Below are 14162 nucleotides of genomic sequence, written 5' to 3' on the forward strand. Positions count from 1 at the left end.
ATTCACAATGGATTATATATTTAAATTAAGAGGTAAAACCATAAAATTCCTGGAAGGAAATGTAAGAGTAAATCTTCATGACTTGAAAGCATAAGCAACAAAAGAAAAATAAATATACTGGACATCACCAAGTAGACTGACGTTGCCTTGGGTTGAAAGAAGGGGAAGTAGGGAGACAGCTGATAAGTATGGGGGTTCCCTTTTTGAGATAATGTCCTTTGTTTGATTTGTGATCATAAAACTCTGTTAATATACCAAAAGAAACACAATGGTATAAGAATTTATTATGAAAAACTTTACATAGTCAAACGTAGTGGCGCTCGCCTGTAATCCCAGAGTCTAAAGAAGTTGAGGCAGAAGGATCACAAGTTCAAGACCAGCCTCAGCAACTTGGTGAGACCATGTCTAAAAATAAAAAATAAAAAAGGACTGAGGATATAGCTCAGTGGTAGAGCACCCCTAGGTTCAATCCCCAGTACCTACCACCCCCTGCCAAAAAAATTTTACATAAAACTTAGAAAATGTAGACTAATTCCTTAAAAATACAACTTACCAAAATTGATACAAAACAAAATTAAAAATCTGACTACTCAGGGCTGGGGTTGTGGCTCAGTGGTAGAGCGCTTGCCTAGCACAGGCGAGGCCCTGGGTTCGATTCTCGGCACCACATAAAAATAAGTAAATAAAGGCATCGTGTTCATCTATATCTAAAAAACAATTTTTTTTTTTTAAATCTGAATACTCCACTACATAGTAAAGAAGAAAATGTTTCAAAAAATATCCCATAAAGGAAAGGCTTCTCTAGTAAATGCCAGTAAACATTTAAAGAAAAAAATAATATAAATCTTACACAAACCATTCCAGATACTAGAAAAGAAGGGAACATTCCATGAGCCAATTTATAAGTCAACATCCAAAAAATGATAATTAAAGTTCATACATAGTAATAGGGCTGGGATTGTGGCTCAGTGGTAGAGCACTTGCCTAGCATGCATGAGGCACAGGGTTGGATCCCAGCACCATATTAAAAAACTAAATAAACAAAATAAAGGTATTGTGTTCATCTACAACTAAAAAATATTTTTAAAAAAAAATGCAGTATTATATTCTATAGGTGTGAGTGGGGCATAGCCACTTCCCTCCCCAGAACACACAGTGGAAAAGCGCAGGTGGTGACTTTACAACAGAGAAATCTGATGTCTGACCTCAGCCAGGGGGTCAAGGTCAGCGTTAACAGCAATATATCATGTTGACAGTATTCCCTGGCAAAGGCCACTTCACCTCTGTGGTCCTCTTCTCCAATCTCATCATAGAAAGAAACCCATCAGATAAATTCCTGTACAACACCTGCCTGGTGCTCCTCAAAATTATCAAGGCTATAACAAATGTCTGAGAAATGTTAGTTACTGCCCAAGGTATCTAAGAAGACATGCCAACCGAGTGTCATATGAAATCCTGGATCAGAAAGAGACTGTCACAGGAAAATTGACAAAATATGAATAAAGTACAGACTTTCGTTAATAATATCAATGTTGATTTATTAACTGCAACAATACTAACATATAATATTAATAATAAAGGAAAATAGATGTGGACTATTTGGGACTTCTTTGTAGCATCTTTATAATTTTTCTATCAAACTAAAAAAGTTTTCTTTCTTGTTTTTGTTTTAAGTAACATTAAAGGCTATTCAGACTAGGACAATGGCACATGCTGGTAATCCCAGCTACTCAGGAGGCCGCGGCAGGATGACAAGTTGAGGCTAGTCTGGGCAACTTTAGCAAGACCCTATCTCCAAATAAAATTACAAAAGGAAGGGCTGGGGATGCCGCTCAGTGGAGAGCGCTTGTCTAGCATAGGCATAGCCCTGGGAATGATTCTCCGTACCAAAGGGCTCTGCTCTCACTCATTCACTTTGACACAAAAATGAATATCTATTCCTGTTAAAAAATCTCTTAAACTAAGAATGGAATGTATTTTAATCTGATGAAAAAAGGTGGCTACAATAGACCTATGGAAAACTTTTCCTTTGAGAAGCACAAAACAAGCATGTCTGGCACCTCCCTTTTACGGGGTAGCTGCAGACCCTAACCCAGTGTGATTGAAAAACTAAAAAGTAAAACAACTTTCACGTCATTTGCAGATGATATGATTACATAGGTGGAAAATCCAAAAGAATCCAAGAAATTATAATTAATGAGCTTAGACAAGTTGGTAGATATAAGAGAAATGTATTAAAGTTTACATTTGAAAGTGACAAGAATTGAGAAATATTTAAGACTATACCATCTATCAGCTGACACCTAGAAATAAAGGTCCAAAAAAAAAAAAAACTCCAAGATTTTTATAGATTGCAAAAGAAATTAATGTGAATCTGAATACAGGGATATAGTTCACTCAAAAAGATTTTATATAAGAAGTTTTTCAATTCTCCCAGAAATGAACTCTAGGTTTATTCATATCCTAATGAAATATTCCAGTAGGTTTCACTGGGGATGGGAAAAGCGTCTACAAAAGGACAGAGGACAACAGCCAAGCAACTCTTGAAGAGAGCAGAAAGCCATACTTACCAGATGCAATAGATTATTATTTAAGGTATAAAGTATTGTTGGGAAAAGGAAAGGCAGACGGCCCAGAGAGTTGGGGGAGGGGCAAATGCATCGGAAATCAACTTCAGGTGACCTTCAAATCCCAGCTTCAAAGGCACATCCAGAAGTCAATGAAGAACACCTCCATGAACTTAGGGCATGTACAGACTTCTTAAACAAGACAGCAGAGTATAATTATTAAAAAAAAAAAAAAAATTGGTCAATACTGGAAATAAGAACTTCCGTCAAAGGCCCAGGAGGACAGTGCAGAGCTGAGCCCCATGTATGTGACAGCCAAGAGCTGGTGGCCACCACAGGGAGGAAACACCCAGGCACAGCTCTCCTCTCAGGGGAGAGACATCGCATCCCAGTCAGTCATCTGGTTTTCCTGTACCCAAGAAACTGCTCTCCAAGCACAAGGATGCAGGAAAGAGCCGATGACCCAGGGCCCACAGACCTAGGAACCCACGACCACTTTTACTGAAATCTATTTCGTTGTTTGGACTAAGCTGACAACACAAAGGGCTGCCCGACTACAAACAACAACATCAAGTGGGCAGTTGGTTCATATTTTTGCTTTGCTTTCAGAAGGAAAAAGAAGAGTCACAGGAGGAGGAGACAGCAGACACGTCCTCACCTCCACCAGGGCAAACTTCTCCTCGCTGGTGTAGTTGTAGCGCGTGGCTCGCTCATACTCCTCAGCATTGTCGGGGCAGTCCTTGTTGGAGTACTTGTCAGTTGGGTGCACGAGCTTCCATGAATACTGGCGTGGACAGTAAGAAGAGAGACATACCACCATGAAGGCAAAATGCTTGACTTCTGGTCTGACCATGGCCAAGGCCACCAAAAATCAGCCTTCTAAAATTGACTATATCTGAAAAGTCACACACACACACACACACACACACACACACACACACACTGTCCATCTCCACACAAGGGCAAAAGACTCTGGCCATGTGACTTGAACTTTAGTAAAGCCACCAGGCCAGGTTTGAGGATGCACACCTGAAATCTCAGCTACTTGGGAGGCTGAGGCGAGGAAGATCTTAGCAAGACCCCGTCTCAAAACTAAAAATAAAAAGAGTTGGGAATGTCACTCAGTGATATGGCACTACTAGTTTCAATTACTGACTGAAAAAAAAAAAAAAAAAGAAAGAAAGAAAGAAAGAAAGAAACACACTGGCCAAAGAGCCTCTGGGTACTGTGTATTGAATGTCTGAGACTCTAGGCATTTTCTCACCATTTAAAAGAAGAACTTGCCTTTCAAGTGATCGTTTGTTCTTTCAATTAGATAACTGTTTTCTAACCAAAATAAACCCCAAAAGGACAAAATCTGAATGACTTAAATCATCCAAATCTTTATATGGCACCAGAAACAACTTTACTACTGTTAAACAAAATAGCTGGAGCTCCAAAGAGTAAATGTTCAAAACTGAGAATTACTGACCATCCAAATGGTACAAAATAGCCGGAGCTCCAAGGAGTAAATGTTCAAAACTAAGAATTACTGACCATCCAAATGGTACAAAGTTAATCCTATCAGTATGTTTAAATAGATGAAGCCCTTTATTTATAACACCCCAAAATGAACTGTGCTTTGAATCATCTTAGAAATACATATATGGATACATATTCTTATTTCTAAGGTCAAAGATTTAAAAAAAAAAAAAAAAAAAAGAATGATTTATTCTTGACCCAAAGACCGAAGTCAATGCAGAAACAATACCAATTAGCCAATTTCATGACATACCAATCACAGTGCTGTGCACTTAGCTCTTTGAATTTCTGAACACAACAAAAACAGCCCTACCACTTCCATCACGTGTGCGCTCCACTGAGACAGCAGCTGCAGGCCCTGCAGAGCCAGGTCGAAGAGCTTCCGGTACTCGGCATCTGTCTTCTGGGCCTCCTGGCGGCCCGACCCAGTGACAACCTGGGGTGCACAGGGATCAGGAGAAAAGTCACAGGTCTGCTCATGCTCCCACCCATCAAATCCACACTAACAATCTATCCCAAGGTCACATGTACAAAAATTGCAAAATGGGCGAAGGATCTGAATAGATATTTAAACAAAAAGAATCTCCGATTAGCCAATGACCACATGAAAAGAGCCTCAATATCATTCATTGGGGAAGCACAAATCCAAAACATAACTAGACATCACTTCACATCAACCAGAACACGTAGGATCAAAAAAAGAGAGACCAGTGTTGGTGAAGATGTAGAGAAATCAGAAGCCTCACACTCTACTGATAGGGAAGTGACAGGGCACAGTCCCTTTGAAAACAGCCTGGCAGTTCCCCAAAATGTTAAACGGAAGTGTTATCACCACTACTCAGCAATTCCACCCCTAAGTATCTCCTGAGAGCAAAGAAAACTTGTTCTACACAAAAACTCATACACTGATGTGCATAGCATCATTATTCTTGACCCAAATATTATTCATTCATCCAATAAATGTTATTCAATCATAAAAAGAATTAAAGAGCCAGGTATGGTGGCACACAGCTGTAACCCCAGTGACTCAGGGAGGACAAAGCAGGAGGATTTTAAGTTGGAGGCCAGCCTTAGCAATTTTTTGAGGTCCTAAGTAACTTAGCAAGATCCTGTCTTATAAACAATAAAAGATAAATCTGGGGATGTGTTTCATTGGTAAAAGCAACCCTGGGTTCAATCCCCAGTACCAAAAAAGAAAGAAAAAGAAAAGGAAATAAAGAGCTAATACATGCTACAATGTGGAAAAATCTTAAAAACAATATGTTAAGTGAAAAAGCCAGTCATAATGGGCCACATATTATATGTTCCAATTATACAAAATGCGCAGAATAGACAAATTCATGGAGACAGAAAGTGGACTGCCAGGGTATGGGGGGAGGGGAGGAGGGGTGGGGAGTGACTGCATTTAGGGGTAATGAAAATGTTCAAAAGTGGGTCATGGTTGTAGAGCTTACTGAATATACCAAAAACTTTGGTAGTACAATTCCAATTAGTTAATTATATGACATGTGAGCTCTCTCCATACATCTGTTTAAAAAATAGACTAAGCAAAGCATTCAGAGGTAGACTTTTTAAAAATAAATTAGTACCTAATTACAAAAGTACCACAGCAGACCCTAAGAGGAAGATAGGAAATGCGTGCTGCAAAATGCCCTTATCTGGAGAAGCAGAATCCAGTGGTCTATGTGGTTCAAGAGCTTCCCATTAACTCAGTCTTACAATCATGTCCCGTGGTCTTAGGGGAGGACTGGTCCCCTCATTTCTTCCCTAGCAGGCTATGCTAGCTGTTGAAGGCAGGTGAGGTGGCACTTGCTCACTGGAGAGCTGTCCCAGCCCCGAGCCAGGGATCTGCCCTGGAGACAGCACATGGTCCCAGGTATCTGGATGGCTGAGCTTTTTTCAATCATTTTAGTTACATGGTGACAAGTATATGGTTAGTAGAGACAGGGATGCTCACTCTCCTGCAATGAGTGGGGCTAACAAGCACAGAGTCATTCTTCTCAAATGTTAATGGTCCTCCTGAAGACCCTGAGGAACCAACCAGTTCTGAAAACAGATCAAGACCCTCCAGCCTATTCTCAGCCCATACTAGTCGGCACTGCACTCTGACCTTGACTTTGCTCCCTGCCTAAGATGTGAGGAGTGATGTTCCACTGCCCCCCAGGTCAGAGACCTCCCCGAGGCTGTCACCACTCTCCTGCCCATTCCACACATCAGGGAGCCACACTGGGAAGATGAGAGAATGTGAGTGGCCAAAAGGAGGACCCAGCAGACCTGGCTGCAGAGCTGGAAGGAATTATAAAGGTCCCACTGCAGAGGAGAAAAGCCCTCCTCCTACACTCAAGCCCAGGCCTACCTCCCAGACACACAGACCCCTGCCACTGAGCCTGGGGACACCACCTGCCACCCACCCAGAAGCTCCTGCCACCTCTGGCCTCAGGACTTCCTTTTATTCGAGACACGAAACGGGGGCAGGTCAGAAGAACCCTTTCTTTTCCCAATAGTCTCCCCTTTCCACTTCTCTTCTAGTTGCTTAAAACCATAATACTAACTAGGAAATGCCAATTAATAGTTTCTCCCTGGTCTTCTCTTTTGAAATCCTGTCTTCTTTTTTCTTTTACTCTTTTGGAGTGATGGGGATCAAACACAGGACCTTGCACATGCTAGACAAGCCCTCCAACACCAAGCAATACCCCCAAACTTCTTACTATGTTTTCCCAAAGAAAAGCTGGACTTCACATAGCTGACCAGATAGTTAATTTCACTGCCTTATCAATCAAAAAGCGTGCTTTTGAAAAAATATTTAGATTTGGCACTATATTGTGTTTGTTAAAGCAATTCACATTAATATTTGAGTACATAAGAATACAAGTGACACCCAGATGCTCAGCAGGCTCTGGGTCTGCCCATGGGTGGCTTGGTGGCACATACCTCGCTGTTGCTATAGCGCGCCAGCTCAGAGATGAAGCGCATATGGTCCTCCCGAATCTGGATCATCTGCTCACAGATGTTGTATTGTGGGCTGCTGCTTGAGGACGTGCATGTCCACCTGGGTATGGAGGGAAAGTGTTACTTAAAGAGGTGCCAGTACGGCAGTGATGTATTCCAACAGCTGGTGCGGCTGAGAACACTGTGTGTGACAACCAAAGCTACACAAAATGGAATTTCCATTTTTAAAGCGTTGTTTAAATAAATGAAACAAAGAATATATGACCAACTGTAGTCTGTCAAGTCTATGCATTTACTATCTGGTCTTTACAGAAGGGGTCTGCTGACCGCTGAGACCGACACTCAACTCTGTCAAAATCATGGGGACCACAAGTCGGCTGTGGGTACAAGAGCTTGGCAAAAGTGAATACAAGCATGTGATGAGAGTGTCAAGATGCTATGTGGGGTCCACAACAGAGACCTGTGTGTTTATTATTACCTCTAATTGTGAGCTACCGATCCTTCATAGCACAAGTTCTCCACCTTGCTCTGTACAAGACCAGAGAGGTAACAATTTAGGATTTATGGTCCACACTGTCATTTTCACATCTGTCACATAATCATCATTTTAACACAACCTTTTATAAACATAAAGAACATTCTCAGCCCCAGGGATCTTACAAAAACAGGCCTGGACTGGTTTGGTTCTCAGGTGACAGTTTTTCTAAACTCAAAAGCACAAACATATATCTCTACCTGCCTGCAGGGTTGGTTGTTAAACATTTTAAGCACCCCACTGGGACCAGAGAGTTATTTTACAGTTCTGTATTCTCAACTAGCACCGACCAGTTGAAATCCCCGAGATGAGGAAAACGTTCTACATCTGTGCTAATACGGTAGCCACCAACCCTGGAGTGTTTGAAATGACTGTTCTGCTAAAGAAAATTAAATTTCAATGGATTTAAATGCAAATAGCTATATGTGGCAAAGGCTACTATACTGGATATTCAGTTCCAGAAATTTGGAGAATGTCAAAAGTGTTCTCCCTAGATAAGTAGGTAGGATATTACAGAAGTGCTCAATCAAGGAGGACACAACAGAACACTCTAGCTGGGCAGCTTTACTCTCCTCCTACCGAGATTTATTTTCCTCGTAGTGGGCGCTGGTCTTGATGTATCTTGCCAGTTCTATTTGCATGTCCCCGAACAGCGGAACCACCTGGAGCTGCTGCATTCAAAGAACAATAATAAAAAACAGGGTCATTATGCATGTTCAAACCCCAGATACATAAGCACAAGGAAAATGACTAATGCTAATAATTATTGTGGGTTGAATGCCACCTCCGCAAATCATTCACAACAACAACAAAAAAATCTAAGTAACTTCTACTTTCTCTTTGAAAGGAACAAGATACAATTTAAGAACCAACATACTTTGAAACTATTCAAATTTTAGAATCAACCTATCTTATCTTGTTGCTTTATTTGTGGCCCCTAAGAAAACAGCTGGATTTCTGTAACTAGCAACAACAATTAAATGAAAATTTATATAGAAATAATTTGCAATACCTCACAAAAATGAAAAATGTACATAAAAAGCTAACAAAAGACTTCAAAACAAAAATAAAACCCCCAAATTACAGAAAAATTTCTCAACACATGAAGCAATATATTGTCTTCCTGCATTGGGAGTCTTAGTAATTTATTTTATTTTTTGACCTTCTGCATGCTAAGCAAGTATCTAACACTGAGCTATCTCCCCAGCCCAGATATATACATTTAAAGGAATCCCAATCAATATTCCAGGAGGAAAAAATATTTTTGTGTGTAAATCAGTAAACCAATTCTAAAATACATCTTGAAAGGTGAAGGGATGATATCCAAGACTATCTTGAGGGACAAAACAGACCTGTTAGAAAGCTGCAGCAGCTAAGGCAGGGTGGCCCTGGAGCAAGGACGGAGGCCAGAAGACAGGACAGGACAGAGAACCTGGACAGAGCCACAGACAGACTGAGTTATGACCTGAGTGACACCACAGAGCAATGGAAGGCAGATGGTCTTTACAGTAAATGAGAGGGGTCAACCGGCTATCCATTCTAAACAACGCCAACCCCTACCTCACACCATGCACAGAAACCAGTTCCAGAGATCAGAGATCTAGACAAAAAAGGAAATGGAATGCTCCTAGAAGGTAACACACAGAAAATTCTCATGAGACTGCTGTCTACAAAGATTTCTTGAAGTGGACGTTAGTGAAAAGATTGATGTATTGGTCCATAATAAAATCGAGCACTTCTGTTCATCAAACGACATCACTAAGAAAGTGAGAAGGAAGGGTTAAGGGGATAGCTCAGTGGCAGAGTGTGTGCTCAGCAAGCATAAGGCTCTGGCTTCCACCCCCAGCATTCTTCAAAATAAAGTAAAAAGAAGGTAGACAAAAAGAAAGATGTTGGTCCCAGGGTATGAAATCTCAGTTATGCAGGACAATAGGTTCTGAGGACCTAATGTATAGCATGGTGATGATACTGCATTGTATACTTGAAATTTGCTTCGAGAATAAAGCTTAAATGTTTTCACCACACCAATAAAAAATGATAGATGCAAGGTGATAAATGTTAATTAGCATGATTTAATAACATCACAATGAATACATATATCAAACCATTACACACTGTACACCATAACTATATGAAGTTTTTATTATTTCTCTTATTTCGGAGTGGGGCATATACTGGAGAATCTAACCTGGGGGTGCTTTACCACTAAGCTACATCCTCAGCACCCACTTCCTTTTTTTTAGTTGTAGATGGACACAGTACCTTAATTTTATTTATTTTTATGTGATGCTGAGGATCAAACCCAGTGCTTCACAAGTGCTTTACCACTGAAATTCAAGCCCAGCCCCTTGGCTCTTTTTTTTTTTTTTTTAATGAGACAGGGTCTCACTAAGTTGCTGAGGCTGACCTCAAACTTGTGAGATCCCTGAGTCTCTGGGTTTATAGGTATGTGCCACCATGCACAGTTCAATTACATCTTAATAAAGGTGGGGAAAAGAGTGGAAAGGTGAGCCCACAGGGGACACAGTATTTTAGAATATATGCATCCACAAAAGAGATGTAGCCAAAATATATAAAAAAAATTACACAACAATAGGGAAGAAAAGAGCAAAAGATTGAAATGGTATTTCATAAAAGGAAATATACAAAGGCTAATAACATGAGAAGTAACCAGAGAAACATTAAATAAACTACCAGGAAACACCAGCCATTAAAATCAGAATGATGTACATCTCCTCTCTGGGATGTTCCCTGCACCCGCAAGACCGTGCCAAGTATTGCTGATGAGGAGCCTTCACTCATTGCTGGTGGATAAGCAAATCAAGACACCTTGTGGGGAAATCATGAGACCATAACTACTAAATGAAAATAGGTGTGCCTAGGATCCCCACCCCTCTCCTGAGTAGTATCCAATAGAAATGCTCGAAAACAGAGCAACACTGTTTGCACAAGCCAAAACCTGGGGGGGGGGGGGGAGGGGGAACAAAAACTAATGCCTATCAAAAACAGAACGGATGACAAAGTCACAGTAGAAATCATAAAATGAAGTACTAAATGACAAATGAAACTTAACAACTGTAGCCCCAAGCTCCTGCAGGAATGCAAATAAAAGGTTTGGGTACAAGCAGCAGGATGGAAAAGATAGAAACAGTGAGATTCCATTTACACAAAGTTCAACCCAAGCAAAACCACTGCAGGGGAGCGGGAAAGAGCACAAAGGTAGATGGGAAAGTGAGCCTCCAAGACCCCCTCCCATCTCGGCATTTCCTGTGTCCATCACAATCACCTAGAGGTTCACTCTGTGAAAATTTGAGGCGCATACGTCCATAAAAACATGATCTAATAAAACTCACCTTGAAGTACTTGTCGATTTTGGATAAGTTTATTCTTTTCTTGGCATCCAGTTTATAGATGTTACTGACGCTCCCATCCATCAAATACAGACCAAATCCCATGACCTGAAAAGCCACAAAACAGTGGGGTAACACTCAGATCCATGAATTTACGCATAAACTTAACACCACTGTAGTTGAAAACCCTGAAATCACTAGTCACCCTTCTCTTAACAGGCACTTTTAAAAGCTCCTACAAAACAAAGAGCTCTCCCTGTAGCCGAAGCTATTTCTTATGTATGCCTATTTCAACTTCCTCCCAAGGCAAACACACCAGCACAAATTCTCACGGAGTTGGTGGACAGCTACAGCTGAGAATTACAGACTCCCAAGTATGCCATCAGATCCAGCCTTTCAGAATTAACTTCACACCTTCTACAACCAGGTGCTAGGATAAACACAGCACTGTCCCTATGGTATGACTAGCAACAACAGGCAAATGCACAACCACAATGAAAGTGGAAGATGTATGCATGTATTAAATTGTATTTTTTAAAGTCTTTGTTCTAACTTAATATCCCATATCCCCAGAAAGCCCCCAAAACGGTCTCAGAAAAATTTTTATGCTGCTTGTCTTGTGCTTTGAACACATTTTTCCCCCCTAACTAAAATCATGTTACAAAGGGTAGCTGGGCTTCGAGGCCAGTTGCTGAAAGACCAAAAGGCTTCTACTAACTTAGCCGAGCACCAGGGCCATTTGAGAACTGTCCAATCAATACGCAGCCACCATTAACTATTCAAGTTTCAATATATGTAAGCTAAAACTTTTTCTTTTTTAAAATATTTTTTAGTTGTAGATGGACACAATACCTTTATTTTATTTGTTTAATTTTATGTGGTGCTGGGGATCAAACCCATTGCCTCATGCATGCTAGGCAAGCGCTACACCACTGAGCCACAATCCTGGCCCCATGAGCTAAAACTTTTTAAGGTGGCACTGGCTAAGTGAACATCTCCACTGCTAAGTGGGCTTTTTGTGGCCAGGGCTCCTGCACCAACCAGCACAGACATAAATTCCCACTATTGCAGAGGGCTCCATGGACAGCACCTCCCTCCCCAGCCCTCGCTACCTCACAGGACTCTCCCAGCAGGGCTGGGGCTGGACCAGCAGCACACCCCCCGCCCAGGGTATTCCTCAGGGTCACATGCATAGGGTGCAGAGTACAGCAATGGTAACTGTGGAGCTGCCTTATCTTTCCAATGAGAAAACAGCTGAAAACCTCCCCAGTTTGAAACAGAATGGTTAAAGAATGCAGTGAACAAGCAAGTCTACTTTCATCCAAACACAGTATGTGCTGTTTGCAGTGGTGCACACCTGTAATCCCAGTGGTTCAGGAGACCAAGGAAGGAAGATCATGAGTTCAAAGCCAACCTCAGCAATTTAGCAAGGCACTAAGCAACTCAGTAAGACCCTGTGTCTAAATAAAATACAAAATAGGGCTGGGGATGTAGCTCAGTGGCTGAGTGCCCTTGAGTTCAATCCCTGGTATCAAAAAATAAAAATAAAAAATGCAGTGGCCCTCCACAACTGGGGTGTCCCACATCCTTGGACTCAACCAACTACAGACTGAAAATATTCCAGACAAAAACTGGATTTCCAGGGCTGGGGTTGTGGCTTAGCAGGAGAGCGCTTGCCTAGCTCGGGCAAGGCCCTGGGTTTGATCTTCAGCAACACATAAAAGTAAAAAAGGTATTGTGTCCAACTACAACTAAAAAAAATAAATTAAAAAAAAAAAAAAACCCTGCATTTCCACTAAATGTGTACAGACTTTTTTCCTTTCCATTATTCTCTAAGTAATACAGTATAATAACAATTCATACATCACTGACATTGTATTAAGGATTCTAAGTAATCTAAGAGATGATTTAAAACATGGGAGGGTTAACATAGGTCAGATACAAATGTTCTGCCATTTTATTTAAAGGAGTTGAGCAGCCACAAATTTTATAATCCCCAGGGGATCCTGAAACCAATCCCCATGGACAATGAAGGACAAATTATTAATTCCTGGGAATCACATCTTGAACAAGTGGAATCTTACACATAACCTCTGCTAAAAAACAACTGAATGCTGACAGAGCCCTTGACCCAGAACCTCTGGGCCCCCAAGCTCCTCCTCTCAGGTTGGTGTGTGACTGCACCGGTCACAGGGGTTGAGTTCACAGCCTGCAAGGGTGGAGATGCTGCCCGCACACGAGACAGCATGAGAATAAGAAAAAGTTGGCAAAAGGATTCTAGACAATGAACAAACAGCCTTTGCATACAGCTGCACTCGCACAGTGCTATGGGCCACCGCCCCCACACGTACTTTGAGAAGCATGTGTTTCTCGCTGGGCGTCAAGTACATCCTATTCTCGTAGTAATCAACGCACAGATTCACGATGTCTGCCAGGAGCTCTTCGTAGCCAGAAATCACCTCAAGCTGCTGCTGCAGAGACTGAAACATAGGGCAAGAGATGTATGGCCCCACCGGCCCCAGCCCCACCGGCCCCCAGCCCCACAGCACTGAGAAGACCAGCCTTACTTGTGTGATCTTGTTGTGGTTGGCCAGGAACATGGAAAGATTCTGCGATTCCTGGATGGACTGGGGATCTGCCATTTTACGTAAAAACTGAGCAGCCCTTGAAAGCAAAAAGAGTTAATACCAAAATGCACCATCGTGTTGATTTTTGTAAAAAGCTTGGGAAAATCAGGATTCCTTCCCTCTCTCTGCAGTTATCTGTAGGCATGTGGATCATAGACGGTGGTTACAATTTCAGCTTTGAGAAGCATCTCCAGCCTGAGTGCCAGGTTAATCTTTTATAAACTTAGACGTAGGTCACAGCTCTGGGCAGCTCACTCCCTGCTGTCCAGAGTACTTCCTCCAGGTGCCGGTGCACACTGGCCTCTCCCCTATGCTGGTGGTTGCCCACCTCATCCACAGGTACTGGGTGCTCAGTCCCCCAGTCAGAAAAGAAGTGCTACCAACTCTGTGACTTCCAGAAGACCTGCAATGAAGACGACCAGCACTGTTGAAGTTCTTTGCCAAGAACCCTCTGGGCTACCACACCTCTCAGCAAAGAGCGTCTGTCCCTAGAATGCCTCTCTGGAGCCACATGTGCCCAAAGCCCACAGTCCTGGCTCCACCACGCACCTGCAGCTATACAATTTGATGCACGTAAAAGAACTTGTATATTGAGGTTCCCTGACCCTGAAAG

General features: G+C 41.8%; 1 protein-coding gene across 2 annotated transcripts in view; it reads right to left on the reverse strand.

Annotated features, from left to right (window-relative positions):
- The window catches only part of CYFIP1 (cytoplasmic FMR1 interacting protein 1), a 90343-nt gene that overhangs the window by 36818 nt on the left and 39363 nt on the right, over nt 1-14162 (reverse strand). The window contains exons 7-13 of one of the 2 annotated variants that reach the window (XM_081290557.1): nt 13490-13586; nt 13274-13402; nt 10926-11030; nt 8152-8240; nt 7020-7137; nt 4402-4524; nt 3226-3351 (exon numbers count right to left, since the gene is read on the reverse strand). In XM_081290557.1, coding sequence (XP_081146683.1) covers nt 3226-3351; nt 4402-4524; nt 7020-7137; nt 8152-8240; nt 10926-11030; nt 13274-13402; nt 13490-13586 — 787 coding nt within the window. Of the gene's footprint in view, nt 1-3225; nt 3352-4401; nt 4525-7019; nt 7138-8151; nt 8244-10925; nt 11031-13273; nt 13403-13489; nt 13587-14162 lie in introns of both variants that reach the window. The other variant, XM_081290556.1, reaches the window with a different exon arrangement.

The sequence above is a fragment of the Spermophilus citellus genome, assembly GCF_964194105.1.
Source record: "Spermophilus citellus genome assembly, chromosome: 4".
NCBI classification, from domain to species: Eukaryota; Metazoa; Chordata; class Mammalia; order Rodentia; family Sciuridae; genus Spermophilus; species Spermophilus citellus.